The 21,879-nt window shown below is 50.9% G+C and overlaps 2 protein-coding genes across 3 annotated transcripts in view; one reads left to right on the top strand and one right to left on the bottom strand.

Annotated features, from left to right (window-relative positions):
- Nucleotides 1–19,415, top strand: part of LOC141986938 (uncharacterized) — a 32,752-nt gene extending 13,337 nt beyond the window's left edge. Inside the window, exons 2-4 of one of the 2 annotated variants that reach the window (XM_074952019.1) lie at nucleotides 1,030–3,168; nucleotides 12,185–12,259; nucleotides 18,932–19,415. In XM_074952019.1, the coding sequence (XP_074808120.1) occupies nucleotides 1,511–3,168; nucleotides 12,185–12,259; nucleotides 18,932–19,127 (1,929 nt within the window). In that variant the 5' untranslated portion in view covers nucleotides 1,030–1,510 and the 3' untranslated portion in view covers nucleotides 19,128–19,415. The remainder of the gene's footprint in view (nucleotides 1–1,029; nucleotides 3,169–12,184; nucleotides 12,260–18,931) is intronic. The other variant, XM_074952020.1, reaches the window with a different exon arrangement.
- LOC141986946 (dedicator of cytokinesis protein 2-like) overlaps nucleotides 1–21,879 on the bottom strand; it is a 334,430-nt gene that overhangs the window by 112,039 nt on the left and 200,512 nt on the right. The gene's annotated exons all lie outside the window — the stretch shown is intronic.

Here is a 21,879-nt window from a genome sequence, read left to right as displayed (position 1 = left end):
ATCCACACCATCCTCCAGATCATTTATGAAGATATTGAACAAAACCGGCCCCAGGACCGACCCCTGGGGCACTCCACTTGACACCGGCTGCCAACTAGACATGGAGCCATTGATCACTACCCGTTGAGCCCGACAATCTAGCCAGCTTTCTACCCACCTTATAGTGCATTCATCTAGCCCATACTTCCTTAACTTGCTGACAAGAATACTGTGGGAGATCATGTCAAAAGCTTTGCTAAAGTCAAGAAACAATACATCCACTGCTTTCCCTTCATCCACAGAACCAGTAATCTCATCATAAAAGGCGATTAGATTAATCAGGCATGACCTTCCCTTGGTGAATCCATGCTGACTGTTCCTGATCACTTTCCTCTCATGTAAGTGCTTCAGGATTGATTCTTTGAGGACCTGCTCCATGATTTTTCCAGGGACTGAGGTGAGGCTGACTGGCCTGTAGTTCCCAGGATCCTCCTTCTTCCCTTTTTTAAAGATTGGCACTACATTAGCCTTTTTCCAGTCATCCGGGACTTCCCCCGTTCGCCACGAGTTTTCAAAGATAAAGGGATGATGCACATTCTCTCACTGGCCCATTCACCATGTTTGGTGTAAGCTGGCTCCCCGCACCCAGGACCCCGGCCTGTCACTGCCCTGCGTGGAGCTGGCTCCCTGGCACAGCCTGTCTGCCCTGCACCGAGCTCGGTGCACTTAGCCCCACTGTGGCAGAGCTATTTTTAACAGTTTCTTCTGCTTGAATTGAGCTGTGAACTTGTACTGTGTTTATGCTAAAGGGGCTTCCTTTTCCCCTTTTGCTGAAGAGGCAGTGCAGGAGATCAGAACTTGTCTCTTTGGGTTTGTGATCTTGCCTGAGCTGAGAGGGAGGGCTCGAAAGGGGCAGCAACTCTGTGCGGAGGCAGCCATGTGTGCTAGAAACTTTGCTGCCCTTGGGAGGGAACGTGAGAGGAGACAGGGTGACGTGCTGCAGCTCCTGCGCTGGCTCCATGCTCACACAGTCTCTCTCTGTCTCTGCAGGTCCAAGGGTGCGTAGGGGCCATGAGCTGGGCCTGGACCTGCTGCCATCCTGCCCCCAGGGGGGCCAACCCTGGGGGTGACTAAGAAGGAAAAGCAGCCAGGAGAATGGACTCCTGGTGCCCCAGGCCAGGCTCAGGGCCAGCTATGCTGGGGCACTTTGTCGGAGGCTTTAGGGGCAAAGGACAGAGGCAGGACGGCCAGGACAGCATGCCAAGAAGCCTCAATGCTGCATCTCCTGTTCAGCTTTCCTCCTGGTCGCCAGTGCATCAGCGAGACCCACAGGCAGCAGAGGATGAAACCAGCTGCCCCCCTGCCCAAGCCATGGGCAGCCCTTAGCACGGGTCTCCTGCCGCAGCTCTGACAGGCGGAGGAGATGCTCCCTCTGCCAGGTTGCAGCGCGTGTACTGCAGCTTCCCAAGCAGCAGGACGGAGGAGCATGGGAGTGGAGCCTCGGGCCTGAGGTCGGGGGGGGCGGCACGAGATGGTCAGTAAGGAGACCAGCCCCTGCCTGGCTCAGAGCAGTGAGGGCAGCCAGGAGAAAGCCATGACAGTACGCTCGGTGCTGCTCAACCGCGACTCGCCCGACATCGAGACCCGCCTCAAGCGCCGACGCAACCGCACCCAGCAGGTACGCTTCAAGGACCTGGTAGATGGTAACCCTGGGGAGGAGGCGAGTCCCCCCCAGGAGCCAGCAGCCACACCTGACACCAACACCCCATGTGCCTCTACGCCCCCCAGGGACTCCCTGGAGCTGGTGGCAAACTATGCCTCGGACATCCAGCGGAGCTGGCACCAGGCCAAGCCGCACTCGCTGACGCTGCCTATGCCCAGCAAGGTGTGTCTGAGCACGGCCATCCAGACGTCCCCCAGCCTCCAGCAGCAATTCCCAGCCTCCCGCGTCCGCAGCAAGAGCACCTGCGACTTCGCCCAGGAGGAGGTGCTGGCCACCGCCTGGGAGCCCAGCAAGAGCCAGACGGGCTGCAGGGGTCCTGCCAGGGCACCCGCCTCTGCCAGAGCCAGCAGGGATCTCCCCCAGTGCACCCTCACCAGCCTTTCCGCACACAACCACCTCCCTGCCTCCCCCCTCGCCCAGCACACCAGCAGAGAGGGGCAGCCAGGCCCTGCTCCACATGCCACTTTGTGCCACGGACTGACTCCACCGCCCAGGGCTCCTTGCCCACCTTATCCAGGAACCATCAGGTGTACCGCTGCCAACTATACCTCCCAGCAAAAGGGCTGCCCCCCAGTGCCCAGCCCCAGCCTCTGCTCCTCCCAGCCCCCTGCATACACCAGGAACTGTGGGAGCCCTAAGGATAGCCACGGTGCCCCTGCTCCGTGTCCCCTGCGCCCTCCCTCTGTGCCATGTGGACAGCCTGGGCCACCTGCAGAGCCACTGCCTTGGAGCAGGAGCCAGTCTGAGCAGGACCTGCCATGCCAGCCTGCTCATAACCGCATGACCGGCAGCCATGGGCTCGGCCAACCAGCTCAGTGTCCCTCCCAAGGAGACCCCGCCGCTGCCCTGCAACAACACCACAGCTCGTCCTGGGGCAGCCCCCGCTGCCTCCCTTCAAACCACAGCCCCAGCACAGTCCTGCCACCACCAAACCAGCCCACTTCTACAGCCACCATGCTGAAGAAGACACCAGCCACCCTCAGCCACCAGGCTCCCAGCAGTGGACAGTCCCAACCTGTGGCTGCAAGGCCCAGTGTCTGCAGCCAGCTAAAGGCCATCCAGACTGAGTGTGGCCTCGTGAACTTGGAGGAGCCTCAGCAACTGATCTCCACATCCAGCCAGGGGCACCCCCCAAGGACACAGCAATTCACCCGGACTCCTGGGGCCCCCTGGAGCAACGAGCTGCTGGGCGAGCCCTGTCTGACGGCCGAGCAGCTGGAGACTCTGCACCAGGTTCAGGACCTTCTGCAATTGGTGGCTGCAGCCAAAGGGCAAGTGGGTTTGTCCAAGGAGGATGAGCATTTCCTAACATCTCGGGGACATGTGAGTGTGGGACCCGGGCAAATGGGGGATCTACAGTCACAGCTGCAGTCCCTGGAAGGGGTGCTGGAGACCAGCCAACAAACCATCAAGGTGCTGCTGGATGTCATCCAGGACCTGGAGAAGAAGGAGGCCCAGCGGGATGGGTGAGCAGCAGGGTGCAGGTGGGCTGCCAGGGAGGGCGCAATGCTGTGGGGGAAGACAAGGTGCACGGACTCCCCTCCATAGGTTTGGCTCGATCAAATGAGGTGTCAGGTCTGGAAAGGATAACACGACTCCAGGGAACTACTGTCCAGACAGCACTGACCCAATGCCATCCCGCTGACCCCCACCTGTCCATGGTGCACCAGTCCCACACTTGCCTGCTCTCAGCCCTCCCCATGCCAACACACACCTGCCCTCCCCGTTCCCCTACACGTCACGGGTAGTCCAGTCTGCCAGCCAGGGTAAAGCACAGGGATGAGTGTGTGTCATGGGAGCTGAGATTCACAAACTCCTCTCAGACAGGGGCCACCAGACGTCCCTTAGATAGGAACTGCTGTCAGTCCCTCCTGAGCCAGGTAGGATTCAAACCGGTGCCCTCCAGGAGAAAGGCTCCGGAGCTCATTAGCACTATCCTGAAGCAGCCAGGCCCCATACATACTATTGCTACCCCTTGGCAAGTGAGGCTGCTGTCTGGAAAGATCAGTTCAAGTGCAGACTTTTCTGCAGCTCACACAGGCAGCGTCTTCTCCTCTCTGCATACACAGGCAATGCCTCCCACCAGTGTGCTCAGTCACTAGCAAACCCACTGCACAATTAAATGTCCTACCTTCTTAGAGGGACAGTTCCCATTAAACAAAATACAAACCCTAAAACTACACCAGTAAAACAAATATTAACACACCATTCAAATTTACCTCTGTCAAGGTTCCTTACCCACTCTGAACTCTAGGGTACAGATGTGGGGACCTGCATGCAAGACCCCCTAAGCTTATTCTTACCAGCTTAGGTTAAAACTTCCCCAGTGTACAAACTTTGCCTTGTCTTTGAACTGTATGCTGCCACCACCAAGCATTTTAAACAAAGAACAGGGAAAGAGCCCACTTGGAGACGTCTTCCCCCAAAATATCCCCCCAAGCTCTACACCCCCTTTCCTGGGGAAGGCTTGATAAGAATCCTCACCAATTTGTACAGGTGAACACAGACCCAAACCCTTGGATCTTAAGAACAATGGAAAATCAATCAGGTTCTTAGAAGACAGGTTTCAGAGTAACAGCCGTGTTAGTCTGTATTCGCAAAAAGAAAAGGAGTACTTGTGGCACCTTAGAGACTAACCAATTTATTTGAGCATAAGCTTTCGTGAGCTACAGCTCACTTCATCGGATGCATTCTGTGGAAAGTGTAGAAGATCTTTTTATATACACACAAAGCATGAAAAAATACCTCCTCCCACCCCACTCTCCTGCTGGTAATAGCTTATCTAAAGTGATCACTCTCCTTACAATGTGTATGATAATCAAGTTGGGCCATTTCCAGCACAAATCCAGGGTTTAACAAGAACGTCTGAGGAGGGGGGTGGGGGGGGTTAGGAAAAAACAAGGGGAAATATGTTACCTTGCATAATGACTTAGCCACTCCCGGTCTCTATTCAAGCCTAAGTTAATTGTATCCAATTGTATCTACAACCTATCCTGAAGGATGACCCAACACTCTCACAAATCTTGGGAGACAGGCCAGTCCTTGCCTACAGACAGCCCCCCAACCTGAAGCGAATACTCACCAGCAACCACATACCACACAACAGAACCACTAACCCAGGAACCTATCCTTGCAACAAAGCCCGTTGCCAACTGTGCCCACATATCTATTCAGGGGACACCATCACAGGGCCTAATAACATCAGCCACACTATCAGAGGCTCGTTCACCTGCACATCCACCAATGTGATCTATGCTATCATGTGCCAGCAATGCCCCTCTGCCATGTACATTGGTCAAACTGGACAGTCTCTACGTAAAAGAATAAATGGACACAAATCAGATGTCAAGAATTATAACATTCATAAACCAGTCGGAGAACACTTCAATCTCTCTGGTCACGCGATTACAGACATGAAAGTTGCTATATTACAACAAAAAAACTTCAAATCCAGACTCCAGCGAGAAACTATTGAATTGGAATTCATTTGCAAATTGGATACAATTAACTTAGGCTTGAATAGAGACTGGGAGTGGCTAAGTCATTATGCAAGGTAACCTATTTCCCCTTGTTTTTTCCTACCCCCCGCCCACCGACGTTCTTGTTAAACCCTGGATTTGTGCTGGAAATGGCCCAACTTGATTATCATACACATTGTAAGGAGAGTGATCACTTTAGATAAGCTATTACCAGCAGGAGAGGTGGGTGGGAGGAGGTATTTTTTCATGCTTTGTGTGTATATAAAAAGATCTTCTACACTTTCCACAGTATGCATCCGATGAAGTGAGCTGTAGCTCATGAAAGCTTATGCTCAAATAAATTGGTTAGTCTCTAAGGTGCCACAAGTACTCCTTTTCGTTCTTAGAAGAAGAATTTTAGTTCAAGAAAAGGTAAAAGAATCACCTCTGTAAAATCAGGGTGGTAAATACCTTACAGGGTAATCAGATTCAAAACATAGAGCATCCCTCTAGGCAAAACCTTAAGATGCAAAAAGACAAAACCAGGAATATACATTCCATCCAGCACAGCTTATTTTATCTGCCATTCAACAGAAGGAAATGTAACGCATTTCTAGCTAGATTACTTACTAACAGTTGTAAGGCTGCATTCCTGATCTGTTCCCGGCAAAAGCATCACCCAGACAGACAGACCCTTTGTTTCCCCCCGCCTCCCGATTTTAAAGTATCTTGTCTCCTCATTGGTCATTTTGGTCAGGTGCCAGCGAGGTTATCTTAGCTTCTTAACCCTTTACAGGTGAAAGGGTTTTGCCTCTGGCCAGGATGGATTTTATAGCCCTGTATACAGAAAGGTGCTTACCCTTCCCTTTATATTTATGACAACTTCTCTGTAGGATGGTTTGCAATATAAGATAACAATATTAATTGCAGAGTCCTCACACTGTGAGAGTCATTAACAGAGTTTGAACCCATGAGTTGCAGATCCACACACAGACTTCCACAGCTATGGGAAGTGAGGGGTGAGGAAAGCTTGCTAATATCCTGTGTGTGGGTCAGCCCATCGAGAAAGACATGACACATTTTGTCCCAAGCACACAACTGTTTGGGAGCTAGTGGTGGGATACTGGGTATTAGGGTTACTGGTTTCTGTTCTTAGCACTGGGGACACAGTATGATGTAGTGGTTCTCGATATCACAGCCAAACATAACACTTCAGGCTGAGTTGTCTGCAAGGACTGAACTCAAGGCTTGGCTCTAAAAGCACAACCAGCTCCATTAACATGGAAGTAGTAATAGACTCGGATTATGTTCACACCGCAAAACCCCCTCCTCAACAGTGAGTCTCAGAGCCCAGGTCAACTGATGCGGGCTTGGCCTGTGGCCCTGAAAATAGCAGTGTAAACATTTGGGCTTGGGCTGGAGCCTGGCTCTGGGGCCTCACCCCCTTTCACGGGGTTTCAGAGCCTGGGCTCCAGCCAAAACCTGAATGTCTGAGCTGCTATTGTTAGCCCCATAGCGTGAGCCCTGCCAGCACCAGTTTGTTGATGCGGGCACTGAGATTTGCTGCCACAGGTGTGGCTTGTTTCTTTTTGCAGTGTAGACCTACCCTCAGAATCCTCCATATGTGGTGTACCACCAGAGAGTGACACCAAGCCTCATTGCATCAGTGGGGTTACACATGCACATAATTTGGCACTTTGCTTCAGAAAGGCCGCAGGGCAAAGTGGATGAGATTTGGGTCTATCATATTAAGCACATGGATTCTAGTCCTAGGCCTACCTGCAGAGACCTGTTGGAACCTCCTAGTTATTTGTAAAACAGGTAAATGCTAGCTGCCTTCTTCTAAGGTGGTGGTGTGAGCCCTGGGTTACTAGTGGTTGGGAAGGGCAAAAAAATATTTACACCAGTGGAAGAGCTGGGATTAGAACTCATGTTCTCCTGGTTTACAGCTCAGTATGCCTTGTCTTCCCTAAGTTTCGGGGCATGTGTATATCCTGGCCACTTTCCCTTTCCTGTACAATGTGGATTGGCAGAGACGACCGCAAGACTCAGCAGGCAATTCGGACTGCTCTCGCCAGAAAAAGGAAGATGCAGCAACTGTGAGAGCACAGACTGACTCCCCAAGGCACCCCTGTTGGGGGTCCAGGCCTCCCTGCTGTGTGCGGTCAGGTCTCTCCGAACAAAGCACTCAGTATTCATGTCTGTTCATTTCGCTGATTCTGCTGTTCCTGAGAATGGGGATATGGGAGCAGCACCAGTGCCCCTGACCCATGCCTTGACTTGTTCCTTGACTTTAGCAAATCTTTTGACACGGTCTCCCACAGTATTCTTGCCAGCAAGTTGAAGTATGGGCTGGATGAATGAACGATGAGGTGGATAGAAAGCTGGCTAGATCGTCGGGCTCAACAGGTAGTGATCAATGGCTCCATGTCAAGTTGGCAGCCGGTATCAAGTGGAGTGCCCCAAGGGTCGGTCCTCGGGCTGGTTTTGTTCAATATCTTCATTAGTGATCTGGAGGATGGTGTGGATTGCACCCTCAGCAAGTTTGCAGAGGACACTAAACTGGGAGGAGAGGTAGATACGCTGGAGGGTAGGGATAGAATACAGAGGGACCTAGACAAATTGGCGGATTGGGCCAAAAGAAATCTGATGAGGTTCAACCAGGAGAAGTGCGCAGTCCTGCATTTAGGACGGAAGAATCCAATGCACCGCTACAGACTAGGGACCGAATGGCTCGGCAGCAGTTCTGCAGAAAAGGACCTAGGGGTTACAGTGGATGAGAAGCTGGATATGAGTCAACAGTGTGCCCTTGTTGCCAAGAAGGCCAATGGCATTTTGGGCTGTATAAGTAGGGGCATTGCCAGCAGATCGAGGGACGTGATCGTTCCCCTCTATTTGACACTGGTGAGGCCTCGTGTGGAGTAGTGTGTCCAGTTTTGGGCCCCACACTACAAGAAGGATGTGGAAAAATTGGAAAGAGTCCAGCGGAGGGCAACAAAAATGATGAGGGGACTGGAACACATGACTTATGAGGAGAGGCTGAGGGAACTGGGATTGTTTAGTCTGTGGAAGAGAAGAATAAGGGGGAATTTGATACCTGCTTTCAACTCCCTGAAAGCAGGTTCCAAAGAGGATGGATCTAGACTGTTCTCAGTGGTAGAAGATGACAGAACGAGGAGTAATGGTCTCAAGTTGCAGTGGGGGAGGTTTAGGTTGGATATTAGGAAAAACTTTTTCACTAGGAGGGTGGTGAAACACTGGACTGGGTTACCTAGGGAGGTGGTGGAATCGCCTTCCTTAGAAGTTTTTAAGGTCAGGCTTGACAAGGCCCTGGCTGGGATGATTTAGTTGGGGATTGGTCCTGCTTTGAGCAGGGGGTTGGACTAGATGACCTCCTGAGGTCCCTTCCAACCCTGATATTCTATGATTCAATGCCAGACATGGGGCCATAGTGTGAGTCTGCTCCTATCTGGACACCAGAACATCCACCTCTACCAATGTGCCTGAAGCCTGGCCAGTTCTGGTGTCTGCATTTCAAAAAGAATGTTAACATTTGGAAGGGAGCCAGAGAAGAGCTACAATGATTCAAAGTCTGACAAACCTGCCTTAATAGTGAGAGGCTTAAGAAGCTCAATCTATGCAGTTTATCCAAGAGAAGGATAAGAGGGGATGTAATCGCAATCGGTTACTACCTGCATGGGGAGCAGAGGGCTTGTTAATCTAGCAGACAAAGGCAGAATGAGATCAGTGGCTGAATTCTGAAGCTAGACCAATTCAGGCTAGAAATAAGGAGCAGTTTTTTCTAAGGGTATGTTGTTGTAACGTGGCTGTGTAGTCGCGGCATAGCGCTAGGAGAGAGCTTTCCCAGCGCTGTAAAAAACCCACCCCCGTGGGGAGTGGCTCCCAGTGCTGGGGCACTGTCTACACTGCCACTTTACAGCGCTGAAACCTTCCTAGGCAGTCATTGCCTATTTTGTATTTGTGCAATTGATTGTTCCTTCCTAAGTGGAGTACTTTGTATTTGTCCTGATTGAATTTAATCCTATTTATTTGTGACCATTTCTCCAGTTTGTCCAGATCATTTTGAATTCTAATCTTATCCTCCAATCCCTCCCAGCTTGGTATCACCATCCCCAGACTTGATAAGCGTGGTCTCCATGCCATTGTCCAAATCATTGATCAAGATATTGACTAGAATCAGACCCAGAACAGATCCCTATGGAACCCTACTCAGTATGCCATTCCAACTTGACAGTGAACCACTGATAACTACTCTCCAGGAACGGTTTTCCAACCTTTTGTGTACCCACCTTATTGTTGGTTTGTCTAAGATCTATATCCCTAGTTTGTTTATGAGAAGATCATGTGAGACTATCAAAAGCCTTAGTAAAGTTGAGATATATCCCATATACTGCTTTCCCTCGTCCACAAGGCTTCTTGGTTTGACATGACTTGTTCTTGACAAATCCATTTTGACTGTTACTTATCACCTTATTATCTTTGAGGTGCTTACAAACTGATTGTTTGATTATTTGCTCCATTACCTTTATGGGCATTGAATTTAAGATGACTGGTCTATAATTCTCTGGGTTGTCCTTATTCCCCTTTTTATAGACAAGTACTATATTTGCCCTTTTCCAGTCCTCTGGGATCTCTCCTGTCCTCCACGAGTTCTCAAAGATAATTGCTAATGGCTCAGAGATCTCTTCAGCCAGTTCCTTAAATATTCTAGGATGTATTTCCCCAGACCCTGCCGACTTGAAAACATCTAACTTGTCTAAGCAATTCTTAACTTGTTCCTTCCCTATTTTAGCCTCAGGTCCTATCCCATTTACACTGATGTTTACTACATTAGTCATGCGATCACTGCTAGCCTTTTGGCATTTAACGTGAATCTAGATACTGTGTGCCGTACTGGCCATCTCACCTCACCTGGTGTACTGCGGAATTAGTGGGGGCTCAGAGATGAAGGAGTGACAAGAATGATTTGAGTCTTGGAGAAATTCTCCCATGAGGGTCTGACCAGCCTGGTATTGTTCCCTTAGAGAGGAGATGCATTAGAGGAGACTGGTCTATAAAATACTGAATGGGCTGGAGATGGGTTGTGGAAGCAGGAGCTCCTGTTCTCCCTGGTTCACAGCACACGGACAGTCAATGAAACTGAATGAGGGAAATTCAAACCGATCAAAGGAAATACTTTCACACACAGTGTAATTATTTTTTGGAACTCTCTGCCACAGGATGGTGTTAGGGCCAAGATCTTATCAAGATTTAAAGAGGGGCTGGGCATCTGCATGGAGAACAGAGGAATATACTTGTGTGTGTGAATAGTTGATGCTCGGAAGCAAGTCCTGAAAAGGACTGGCTCCGGCCCTGAGGTAGGGCTTATCACCTCGTCGGCTGGATGAGATCTCAGCTGGAGCGGATGAGCCCACTTCTGCCTACTGCAAGGTTTCTTACACCTTCCGCAGAGACAAATGGTCCTGGCCCCTGTCAGACATAGGAGACTGGGCTAGATGGGTCATGGGGCTGACCCAGGCAGGCTGGCTGTCTTTATCTGTCCATCCAGCTTGATCCTTCTAATGGTTTCCTCATCCCACAAATGCTACATTATACCATTATACTTCTCACACTGTCAGCTATGCAGGGCACAGGTACAAAGTGTGTGGTGTTTGGGGTGGGATTCACCCCAGGCTTTCTAGAGGCCACAGGCTCCCCAGAGAGCTCAGCGTGCAAAGGACCACCGAATTCTCTGCTAAGCTGCCATGAGGAGGAGCTCCAGCAGGCTGATCATGTAGGGCTGGCACATGGCAGGGGGATCAGGCCTTCTACTGCTCCTACTACCCTGATCTGCAATCTTGTGAGAAGCACAAAGTCTGTTTTGAGTCAGGGAAAGGCTGGGAATGGTCCCAACCCAGCTTGGCCCTGCACTGAAAATTAAATGATACAAAAATGGGGGGAGTGGTAAATAGTGAAGAGGACAGGTCACTGCTAGAGAGCGAGCTAGATCCCTTGACAACTTGGATGTGAATAAAAAATATGCATTCTAATATGGCTGTATGAGAATGTGTACATCTAGCAACAAAGAACGTAGGCCACACTTATAGGATGGGGGACTCTATCCTGGGAGCAGGGACTCTATAAATATCACATGGGGAACAAATATTTAATAAGGGGCTCCTCAGTCCAGCAGAGAAATGTATAACCCGATCCAATGGCTGAACATAGACAAATTCAGGCTGGAAATAAGGTGGAAACTTTTACCAGTGAGAGTAATTAACCTTCGGAACAATTTACTGAGGGTCGAGATGGATTCTCCAACACTGGCAATCTCTCAGTCAAGATTAGCTGTTTTTCTAAAAGATCTGCTATGGGAATTATTGTGGGGCCGGTCTCTGGCCTGTGCTATACGCGGGGTCATCACAATGATCCCTTCTGGCCTGGGGAATCTATGCAAACCATCTAGTATCAGTGGCCAGGCAGTGAGGTCATCCTAACCCTCTGCTCACAATGGCATTACCTCCCAGAGACGGGTCAGAGCCACTGTCTCTATTGTGCTGAGGAGAAAGCAGTGGCAGGCAGGGTGCCTGGGGAGAATGAGAGGTGGAACCCAGCAGTCCTGGGTTCCTAGAACCCAGCTGTCCTCTCCCATAGCCAAGATCTTGGAAGCTTCCCTGCCCTCCTCTCCAAAAGCTGTGAGGGGTGCTGCCACCCCACCCACAACTCTGCTGTCTGTGGTCCGGATGCTCAGCCCCTCTTCCTTAGCCCCTCTTCATAAGCCACTCCCTCACGATGCTCTCCATGCCCCTTCTCTCTTTCTTGCCAGTTGCAGTTCTCCAGGACGTTTTCTGATCACCCTGGCCCATTGGCTCCTGCTGCGTTGCCTCACTGACATCACTGTCCTACCTATGGCAATGGAGTGATGTCACAGACCCTTGGGGAGTTCTTACAGGGAGGGGTCTGAGAGACACTGGGAACAGCAACCCCAGGGCTCCTTGCTCATGGGGTTTCTGCTCTGTTGTAGGAGACGCTCATACCGGACAGGGCAGGATATTGCCAACTGTGGGACCTGCCGGGACTGCGCCTGCATCATCTACAGGTAAGAGCCACCTCGCCAACCCCAGTGTGCTTGACCCCCGGCTCTGCCCCAGGCCCCTCCTCCACTCCACCCCTTCCCCCAAGGCCCCACCCCTGCCCCGCCTCTTCCCGCACCCACTCCATCCCCACCCCGCCTCTTCCTGCCCAGTTCCATCCCTCCCCCAAACATGCCACATCCTCGCTCCTCCCCCCTCCCTCCCAGCCTCCTGCACACCACGAAAGAGCTGATCGCAGCAGGCGGGAGGCACGGGGAGAGAGGAGGAGGCGCTGATCTGCAGAGCCACCGGCAGACGGGAAGCACAGGGAGGGTAAGGGAAGCTGATAAGGGAGCTGCCGGTGGGTGCTTAGCATCCACCATTTTTTCCCTGTGCGTGCTCCAGCCCCGGAGCACCCACAGAGTTGACGCCTATGAAAGTAGGGGCTGAGGAGCAATGTGCAAACAGACACACCCTAACGGTTCCTCAACAGGCCCCTATGCCCAGGGGAGTCCTGGCCTGCAAGCTCCTCCCTGTGTGAGACACGGGTGAAGGACAGAGGTGCTGATGTACCCCAGGAAGGTCATTGCAAGCCTGATGCACCCAGATGGAAGAGTCCAGTGCGAGGAAATCTTGTCAGCCATAGCTGGGTCACTGGGGAATCATAGAATATCAGGGTTGGAAGGGACCACAGGAGGTCATCTAGTCCAACCCCCTACTCAAAGCAGGACCAATCCCCAACTAAATCATCCCAGCCAAGGCTTTTTTGTCAAGCTGGGTCTTAAAAACCTCAAAGGAAGGAGATTCCACCACCTCCCTAGGTAACGCATTCCAGTGTTTCACCACCCTCCTAGTGAAAAAGTTTTTCCTAATATCCAACCTAAACCTCTCCCACTGCAACTTGAGACCATTACTCCTCATTCTGTCATCTACTACCACTGAGAACAGTGTTGCTCCATCCTCTTTGGAACCCCCTTTCGGGTAGTTGAAAGCAGCTATCAAATCCCCCCTCATTCTTCTCTTCCGCAGACTAAACAATCCCAGTTCCCTCAGCCTCTCCTCATAAGTCCTGTGCTCCAGCCCCTAATCATTTTTGTTGCCCTCCACTGGATGTTTTCCAATTTATCCACATCCTTCTTGTAGTGTGGGGCCCAAAACTGGACACACTACTCCAGATGAGGCCTCACCAGTGTCAAATAGAGGGGAACGATCACGTCCCTCGATCTGCTCGCTATGCCCCTACTTATACAGCCCAAAATGCCATTGGCCTTCTTGGCAACAAGGGCACACTGTTGACTCATATCCAGCTTCTTGTCCACTGTAACCCCTAGGTCCTTTTCTGCAGAACTGCTGCCTAGCCACTCAGTCCCTAGTCTGTAGCAAGTATCAGGGGGTAGCCTGTTAGTCTGTATCCACAAAAACAACAAGGAGTCTGGTGGCACCTTTAAAGACTAACAGATTTATTTGGGCATAAGCTTTCCTGGGTAAAACACCACTTCTTCAGATGCATGGAGTGAAAATTACAGATGCAGGCATTATATAATGACACATGAAGGGAAGGGAGTTATGTCACATGTGAAGAACCAGTGAGACAGGGCCAATTCGATCAGGGTGGATGTAGTCCACTCCCAATAACAGATGAGGAGGTGTCAATTCCAGGAGAGGCAAAGCTGCTTTTGTAATGAGCCAGCCACTCCCAGTCCCTATTCAAGCCCAAATTAATGGTGTTAAATTTGCAAATGAATTTTAGTTCTGCTGTTTCTCTTTGAAGTCTGTTTCTGAAGGTTTTTTGGTCAAGTATAGCTACTTTTAAATCTGTTATCGAATGTCCAGGATGATTGAAGTGTTCTCCTACTGGCTTTTGTAGGTTACCATTCCTGATGTCTGATTTGTGTCCATTTATTCTTTTACGAAGGGACTGTCCAGTTTGGCCAATGTACATGGCAGAGGGGCATTGCTGGCACATGATGGCATATATAACAGTAGTAGACGTGCAGGTGAATGAGCCTCTGATGGTGTGGCTCATATGGTTGGGTCCTCTGATGGTGTCGCTAGAGTAGATATGGGGACAGAGTAGGGAATGAGGTTTGCAACGGGGATTGGTTCCTGGGTTAGTGTTTCTGTGGTGTGTAGTTGCTGGTGAGTATTTGCTTCAGGTTGGGGGGCTGTCTGTAAGCGAGCAGGACTCTGCACTTGTCCTTGTTGAACTTCATCAGATTTCTTTTGGCCCAATCCTCTAATTTGTCTAGGGCCCTCTGTATCCTATCCCTACCCTCCAGCGTATCTACCTCTCCTCCCAGTTTAGTGTCATCTGCAAACTTGCTGAGGGTGCAATCCACACCATCCTCCATATCAATTATGAAGATATTGAAGAAAATGGGCCCCAGAACCGACCCTTGGGGCACTCCGCTTGATACCGGCTGCCAACTAGACATGGAGCCATTGATCACTACCTGTTGAGCCGGACAATCTAGCCAGCTTTCTATCCACCTTATTGTCCATTCATCCAGCCCATACTTCAACTTGCTGGCAAGAATACTGTGGGAGACCGTGTCAAAAGCTCATGCTCAGCTTTGTTTGCTGCACAATATAAACCATGCTCTACGTCTCAAAGTGGGCCGGGCACACAGGATGGGTGCACACTTAGTGCACATACTCCAGAACTTTCAGCTGTGCCTTTGTGCCCGGGGAGCTGTGCAGGGCGAGGCAAGGCCTGACACAGCAGGGGTAAGGCTATGGGCTGAGATTGAGGAGCATCAGCAGAGCTACAGTGGGATCAAATATTTGCTAACAGGCTCTTCTGTCTAGCAGACAAAGGTAAATATGATCCAGTGTCTGGAAGTTGAAGCTAGACAAATTCAGATAGGAAACTGAAACATTGCAATTAAAACAGCCCTGCAGCCCAAGCCCCAGGAGTCCGAGTCAGCAGGCATGGGAAATCCAGTGGCTGGAATGCTTGGAAGCGAGAAAAATTCAAAGTACACTAAGGCACACGTTTACATGAGGGTAACTGGAACAACTTAGCCAGGGATATGGTGGATTCTCTCTTGCTTGGAGTCTTTAAATCAAGATTCGATGGCTCTCTTGCTACAGGATATGCTCCAGCTCAATGAACTGCTCTGGCCTGTGTTATGCAGGTCAGACTGGTTGATCATGATGGTTCCTGCTGGCTTTAAAATCTATGTCCTGTGCGTGAGGGGAGCCCATGGCTGGAATAGGGGGGCTCTGAGGGGTGAGATCGAGGGGTGCCAGCGGAGCTGCATGTCTGTTTGGGGAGCTCCCTAAGCCTCTTTCCCCTTTCACTGGCCAGCACTCTGTGCCCCTCCCATCTGACTGAGCTAAAGAGCCTTTGCTGGAAAGTGAGACTGTTGGTGAATGTCATGTGAAAGCTCTGCATGAGGAGTGACAGCCCCTTGCAAACTGTCACCTACTGCTGAGCCCCATCAGCCTGTGCTGCTTCTCCGCTATGGCAGGCACTCCCCCTGCCCCTCCAGACATGCCTCCTCCTTGGGTAATGGCTCCTAGCGGGTGGAGTGTGGGATCCCAGGGGCCCAGCTCTTAGTCCTCTGTGCCTGGGGGCAAGGGAGTGCCTGTCTCCCTTTCCCTCTTTCCCCAGGTCCAAATCAGTCCATGGCAAAGAAGCCACAAAGCCCTGAGCAAGTGGAAGGGAGAGGGAAGGGAATGGGACAGCTGCTACTTGGTCTGTGAGTGAGGGAGGGCTGGGGGACACTGTCCCCATTACCCTGTGGGAGGGGGGGTACTCTCAGCTGTTCACTGTGCATGTCAGGCTGGGTGTCCCTGTGTGTGTGGCTAAGGTTCTTTCCACGTCTGTGCACCCTGCTCTCGCTGTGCATGTGCGCATTTGATCATTAATGACGCTTATTCGGTTTGTGTCACTAAAGGCTGAATGGCACTCTGATGGGTGGGTCTCTGAGCAATGCTGTGTGTTCATGTGGGTGCATCTCTGCCTGTGTGTGTGCCTCTGCCCCCACCTCTCTTTGCATGCAGGACTCTGTCTCTCCTCCATAGCTGTGGGCGAGCCTCTCTCCCTGCTGCAGTGTGCATGTCTCTCTTTGGAGGTGCCTTGTTATGCATCTCTTGCTCTGTGCTTGTTTACACCAGAGCTGACAGCAAATTCCTCCTGTATAGCTAGTGGGGGATTTCAGTGCTAACGGGGATTGACAGGTCTGTCTCCGTGGGCACTGTGGCTGGGAGACGTGTCACAGCTGAGGGAGGTGGACTGTGTAACTTGTCTCTGACTGTGGACTCCCTCTGGGCTTAGCTGCCATCCACACGATGAACAACGTGCTCTAGTAGAACCCATATAGGCACAAGGCAACAGACACTAGAACAGCATCATGCCTGGACCCTGTGACCTTTTCCAGGCGCTGAGAGTCTGGTTCTGTTGCAGGGAATGTTGGGCGACTGAGACTGTACAGAGGAGACATCAGGGTAAGGTGCAGGCTGGGTGACTGGAGATCAGTGCAATAGCTGAGGGTTAATGGTGGAGTCCCTGCCGGCTCTGCCAACAAGTCAGTGCTCCTACTGCCACCGAGGGAGATGGGCATTCCCTCTGGCCACTACAGAGCTCCGTTCCTCAAGCCCCTGGCGTACAGTGGCAAAGGCTCATTCTGTTATTATGGACAGGTTTCAGAGTAACAGCCGTGTTAGTCTCTATTCGCAAAAAGAAAAGGAGGACTTGTGGCACCTTAGAGACTAACCAATTTATTTGAGCATAAGCTCGAAAGCTTGTGCTCAAATAAATTGGTTAGTCTCTAAGGTGCCACAAGTCCTCCTTTTCTGTTATTATTGGCATCACTCAGATCAAGGTCCCACGGTGCTAGGCAGCACAGATTGCCCCTGCCCTGAGGAGCTCACAGTCACGTAGAAAAGACACGCACAGGAACAGGGCTAACGCTCCTTGAGGCCCAGAGAGAGAATGCCTTCCCCACAGTCACATGGGGGAACAGAATGCAGGTCTCCTGCTAACAGCAGCCATTCTTCTATTGCCTGTAGATAGAACAATGGCTCTGATCCGCTGTGAGACAGCAAGATTCAATTCCTTAAGGGGAAGAGCATCCGGGGGCAGCTTTTGGGGTGGATCAGCCAGAGCATGGGGTGTGCAAACCTCCCTTCAATCATTAGGACATACATTAACCCTTTACACACCGCTCCCGCAGCCTTCTTTAGATCGGGGCCTAGTGACATCAGGAATGTGCTGCCCCAGGGGCCATAAGGCCAGAGGAAGAATTCCTTCTCACGCCATTCTTATTTGACTCCCCAAAGGAGCAGGGCAGGGACCTGGCTTCTCTCACTGTGGCGAGTTTCCATCCTGCCCTGGAGTACAGAAGGGATGTTAGGCAGAGGGCTACTGCCCAAAAGCCCGCATTCCTGCTTCCCCAGCCAGGATGATATGAGGAGGGGAGGTACCATGTTACTTCAGTCCCCAGTACCTACCAAAGCAGTGAGTAGATGCTCCCTTTTACATGCCTAATTTCTCTGATTTTTCTGCCTCACTCGAGCTCCCTTGTTGTAAATAGGTGTTTAGCGGGAGGGCTGGTGGAGCCATGTCTGACTGTGAGAGGGCCTCATTTCTGAGACGGGCTGGAAGATATGATAGGCTGAAAGGGGCTCAGGCTCAGCACTGAAGCCTTCTTCCACCACCCTCCTAGTGAAAAAGTTTTTCCTAATATCCAACCTAAACCTCCCCACTGCAACTTGAGACCATTACTCCTCGTTCTGTCATCCGCTACCACTGAGAACAGTCTAGAGCCATGCTCTGGTGCTTTCCTTTTAGATTGAGCGAGGGAGTACAGCTTCTTGGGCACAGTGCCTGGCCCAGGTAAGCCTTTGCTGATGGGCGAGGGTTTGCTGGGCTGGAGTGGTGGTTTGACGGACCCTGATCACACATTCATATAGAATAACTGTCTGTTATAACTGTGCATCCCCTCAAAGGCTAGAGTTGCTTTCTAGCCCTGGTGCGTGCTGCTGTGGCTAACCCCAGAGTTGTGGGTGAGTGATCCTTGGGGATAGTCTGGACAGTCAGAAAAGTTTCTGAAGCACTTTGGGACCCAGTGGGAGAAAAGTTGTTCTATAAATGACTTAATTAGTTAATGTACGTGAGGGTCTTTGAGGACAGACTGCTGACTGTTACTCTCATGTAAGCTCATTAGTGCTCCATGGGGCTGAAATCATTCCCATCTGACATCAGCTCAGCGGCTGGTGGGAAATGTGTTGATGTCTCAGGCCAGTACAGGTGTCCACATCATAAAAGCCCCCAGCCCAGCTTGTTAACAGTCTCAGCTGAGACTGAGGCCTGAAGGGGCATGGACACTAAACTCCCCTGGCAAGGTGGATCCTGGCAGGGCAGGGGTAGCTTGTGGAAAGAGGACTCCATTACTGATTGTCCTTGAATTATTATTGTATGAAATAGGAAAAGGAGGACTTGTGGCACCTTAGAGATGAACCAATTTATTTGAGCATAAGCTTTCGTGAGCTACAGCTCACTTCATCGGATGCATCCAACGAAGTGAGCTGTAGCTCACGAAAGCTTATGCTCAAATAAATTGGTTAGTCTCTAAGGTGCCACAAGTCCTCCTGTTCTTTTTGTGGATACAGACTAACACGGCTGCTGCTCTGAAATCTATTGTATGAAATGTTTCTTAATATTTTTCTTCTTTGTTCTGTGTCTCCCACAGTGTCGAACATGATTTTCGGCAGCAGGAAGGCCGCTTCCAGAGGGTGCTGAGCAGCATTGAGAGTGAGTCAAGGCAAAGCTCCCCCACGATAGCCCGGGCCACCACCCCGACTTGGCAAGAGCTGTCCCCGATGCCGAAGCTGCCTGCAAAACTGGACTCCAAAAAATCCAGGCGCAAATGTTTCTGGTTCCTGTGACCCATGGTGCTGCCTGAGGGGGGGATGCAAAGGCCACATCACCAAGGCAAGAGGACATGCGTGAGGTCCCCACTGCCAAAGAGACGTTCTGTTGCTGACACACCAAGCACTCTGTTTCTTTCTCTCCCTCGCTCTGAGTCTAGGGTTTGGGTAGCACCAGCTTTTGTATTCTTACCTCTCCCCTGTTTAACATACTAAGGCCCCTGTGTAAATAACGGGCAGGAGGGGGAACACCACTGTACTTAATGAGAAATCAATAAACTCTAGGGAGACGCTATTTTCACTACACAGGCTCTTGCCAGCAAGTTTTTGTTCTTAAAAAGGCAGCGATTGGCTCCTGCTGTTTGGAGTATTTGGGGGTGCAATTAACAAAGAAGGCATGGAGATAACACTCCCTCCATGCACCCAGGGTGTCACTGCCATCATGGTAAACATGCTGAAAGCTGCTGGAGTTTTGTCTACACTAGGGCTCCCGTCAGTGCAGCTGAACGGCTGGTTAACACCCCTGCCTCCATCTCTGATCTCCAAGGGCAGGCACCCCCAGCATTTCCAATCTCTATAGCTCTGAGGTCAGGCTACATCTCCCCTTTCTCTATGTAATGAAAAGCGCATTTCTACGGCATGGCTCCCCACAGAACAGCCAGCAGCTGCCTTTCAATCACTTCAGTGTATCAAAAGTACCTGGAGGTTTGTCACTTCCACGCTCGGAGTTCAGTGGCGACTGTTTCAGCTGCCTAATGAGAGGCCCTGCAATTGTGTTTTACACACAGAAAAGTTGGGGGCCTGTGTTACAAGTTCTCCTCAGCATAGCACCATTCCCCTTCACCCCAATGGTCATCACGTGTCCCACCCCAGTCTGGCTGGCTATCCAGGTGACAGGGTAACTAAGTCCTCTGCATTCTGGGTTGAGAGCACCTTCTTAGAGCCTTGATTTCTGAAATCACGAGTTGCAGGGATTAGTCAGAGAGCTGCAGCTCCTGCTGATTCACAACCACTGCCGCCAGGACCCGAAGGCACAAAGAGCCTCACCAAATGCAGCCCAGTGTGAAACTTTCTCCATGCTGTGTGAACATTGCAAAGATCTCGATACTCAAAGGGGACAGGTTACGCACCGGGGAACCTGACCTTTGAGTTTCCTGGATCAGACGGTTGGCAGGGGGATGCAGCTATTGGGAGAAAGGCCAACACTGGAAGCTGGAGGAAGCTGGTACATAGGCAAGTGCCTGTTCAGAAATCTGAGACTCATTCACTCACTTTACATTCCTCAGAATTCTGCAGAGCCTGTTAATGAAAGAGCAGATAGCACCAGTGGTGATGTGTGCACCTGCCTGCTGTGGGCATAGCTGAGACCAGCCCAACTCATTTCACACCACCAGTTTTGATCACTTGTGACCTGCTACCTCTAATCGGAAGCACTGTGGTATTGAGTCCGGATGGGGAGGGGAAGCCAAACCTAGAAGTTATACTCTCCATCCCACATGCAGCTGGCTCGCAGGGAAGGAAGCTGAGGGCTCCCTGGCTGCAGGATTCACTGACTAATTACAAGAAAACAATTAGCAGCTCAAATATTCCAGCTTTTTGAAGGCTGCCCATGAGAGGAGAAATGCAATGTCAGTTTAATGAGGGTCCCAGATCAAGAGGGCTGGAAGCAGCCAGTGGGCGATGTCAGCATGCTGAGCACGGCACAGAAGACACTCCCTAATGCTCCACACAACGTCAGCAAGATGTTGCCGTACTCAGAAAAACCAACCTGGAGCTGCACAAAGGCCAGGAGAGTGGGAAAAGAGAGGGCTCTACAGAAATCCCATGAGGCTGAGAGCAGCACAAAGGCCTCTGAATGATACTGTCTGTGCATGATAACGGGCTGGAAGGGAGGCTGGGCCCCAAGAAGGCCTCAGAATTCAATACCCATTGAAGTCAATGGCAGCTGCTGGTCTCCTGTAGGGGGACACTTGGCCCCAGCAGCAAAGACAGAATTTATCTCATTGAAGAACATTTGAAGTCTCAGCATTTCAGGTGTCTGAGACTTGCTATGGCCAATGCACTGTTCACTGTCAACCCCAACCCCAAGCCTGGACAACTCCTGTGAGGGAAGGATCACAAACCCAGTCAAGAAGAGACTGGGATCCATGCAAGCTCCAGGTTACACCCATCTGAAACAGACTAAGGAGCTCAGCAGAGAATTTGCGTGGGTCTGCTGGAATTGATATAACACTAACCCACTTCCATCTGCCCTGAACTACAACATATGTCTCGCCGTATGACCTTAACCCACCAGGAACCCTATTTATTTTGGATGGAACCATTTTTGCCCTTCTCACCCTGTGTGGCACGGATGAGGGGAAGCTTAGGTCTCTGGTGTGGGGTTAAGTAGCCAGGAAACTCCAGCTGCATGGTTCATAAGTCCCAGCACTCCGGAAGGCAAGAGCTTCCTTTGGCCTGCAGGCTTTGTGAGCATCCATGAGCAGTTTTTCCTTAGAAGCAGATGATCAGGTCACAGCTGAGAGGTTCTCGGTACCTTGTATCCCCTTCCCCGTTATGCAGGTGCTGAGAGGGTCCCATGGGTGCCTATGTTCAGGGTGCTTGTGGGCCTTGGTCAGATCATTCACCTGGGATGTATTGGGCACCAGGACAGGATGGCAGGTCCCTGGCTGTGGCATCTAAATCAGTGAAGCTTTTAGCTTGTGCAGTTTCACAATCCTTCCTTAGAGGTTTTTAAGGTCAGGCTTGACAAAGCCCTGGCTGGGATGAT

The sequence above is a fragment of the Natator depressus genome, chromosome 4, assembly GCF_965152275.1.
Source record: "Natator depressus isolate rNatDep1 chromosome 4, rNatDep2.hap1, whole genome shotgun sequence".
In the NCBI taxonomy this organism is placed as follows: domain Eukaryota; kingdom Metazoa; phylum Chordata; order Testudines; family Cheloniidae; genus Natator; species Natator depressus.
This window is presented reverse-complemented; position numbering and strand designations above follow the sequence as displayed.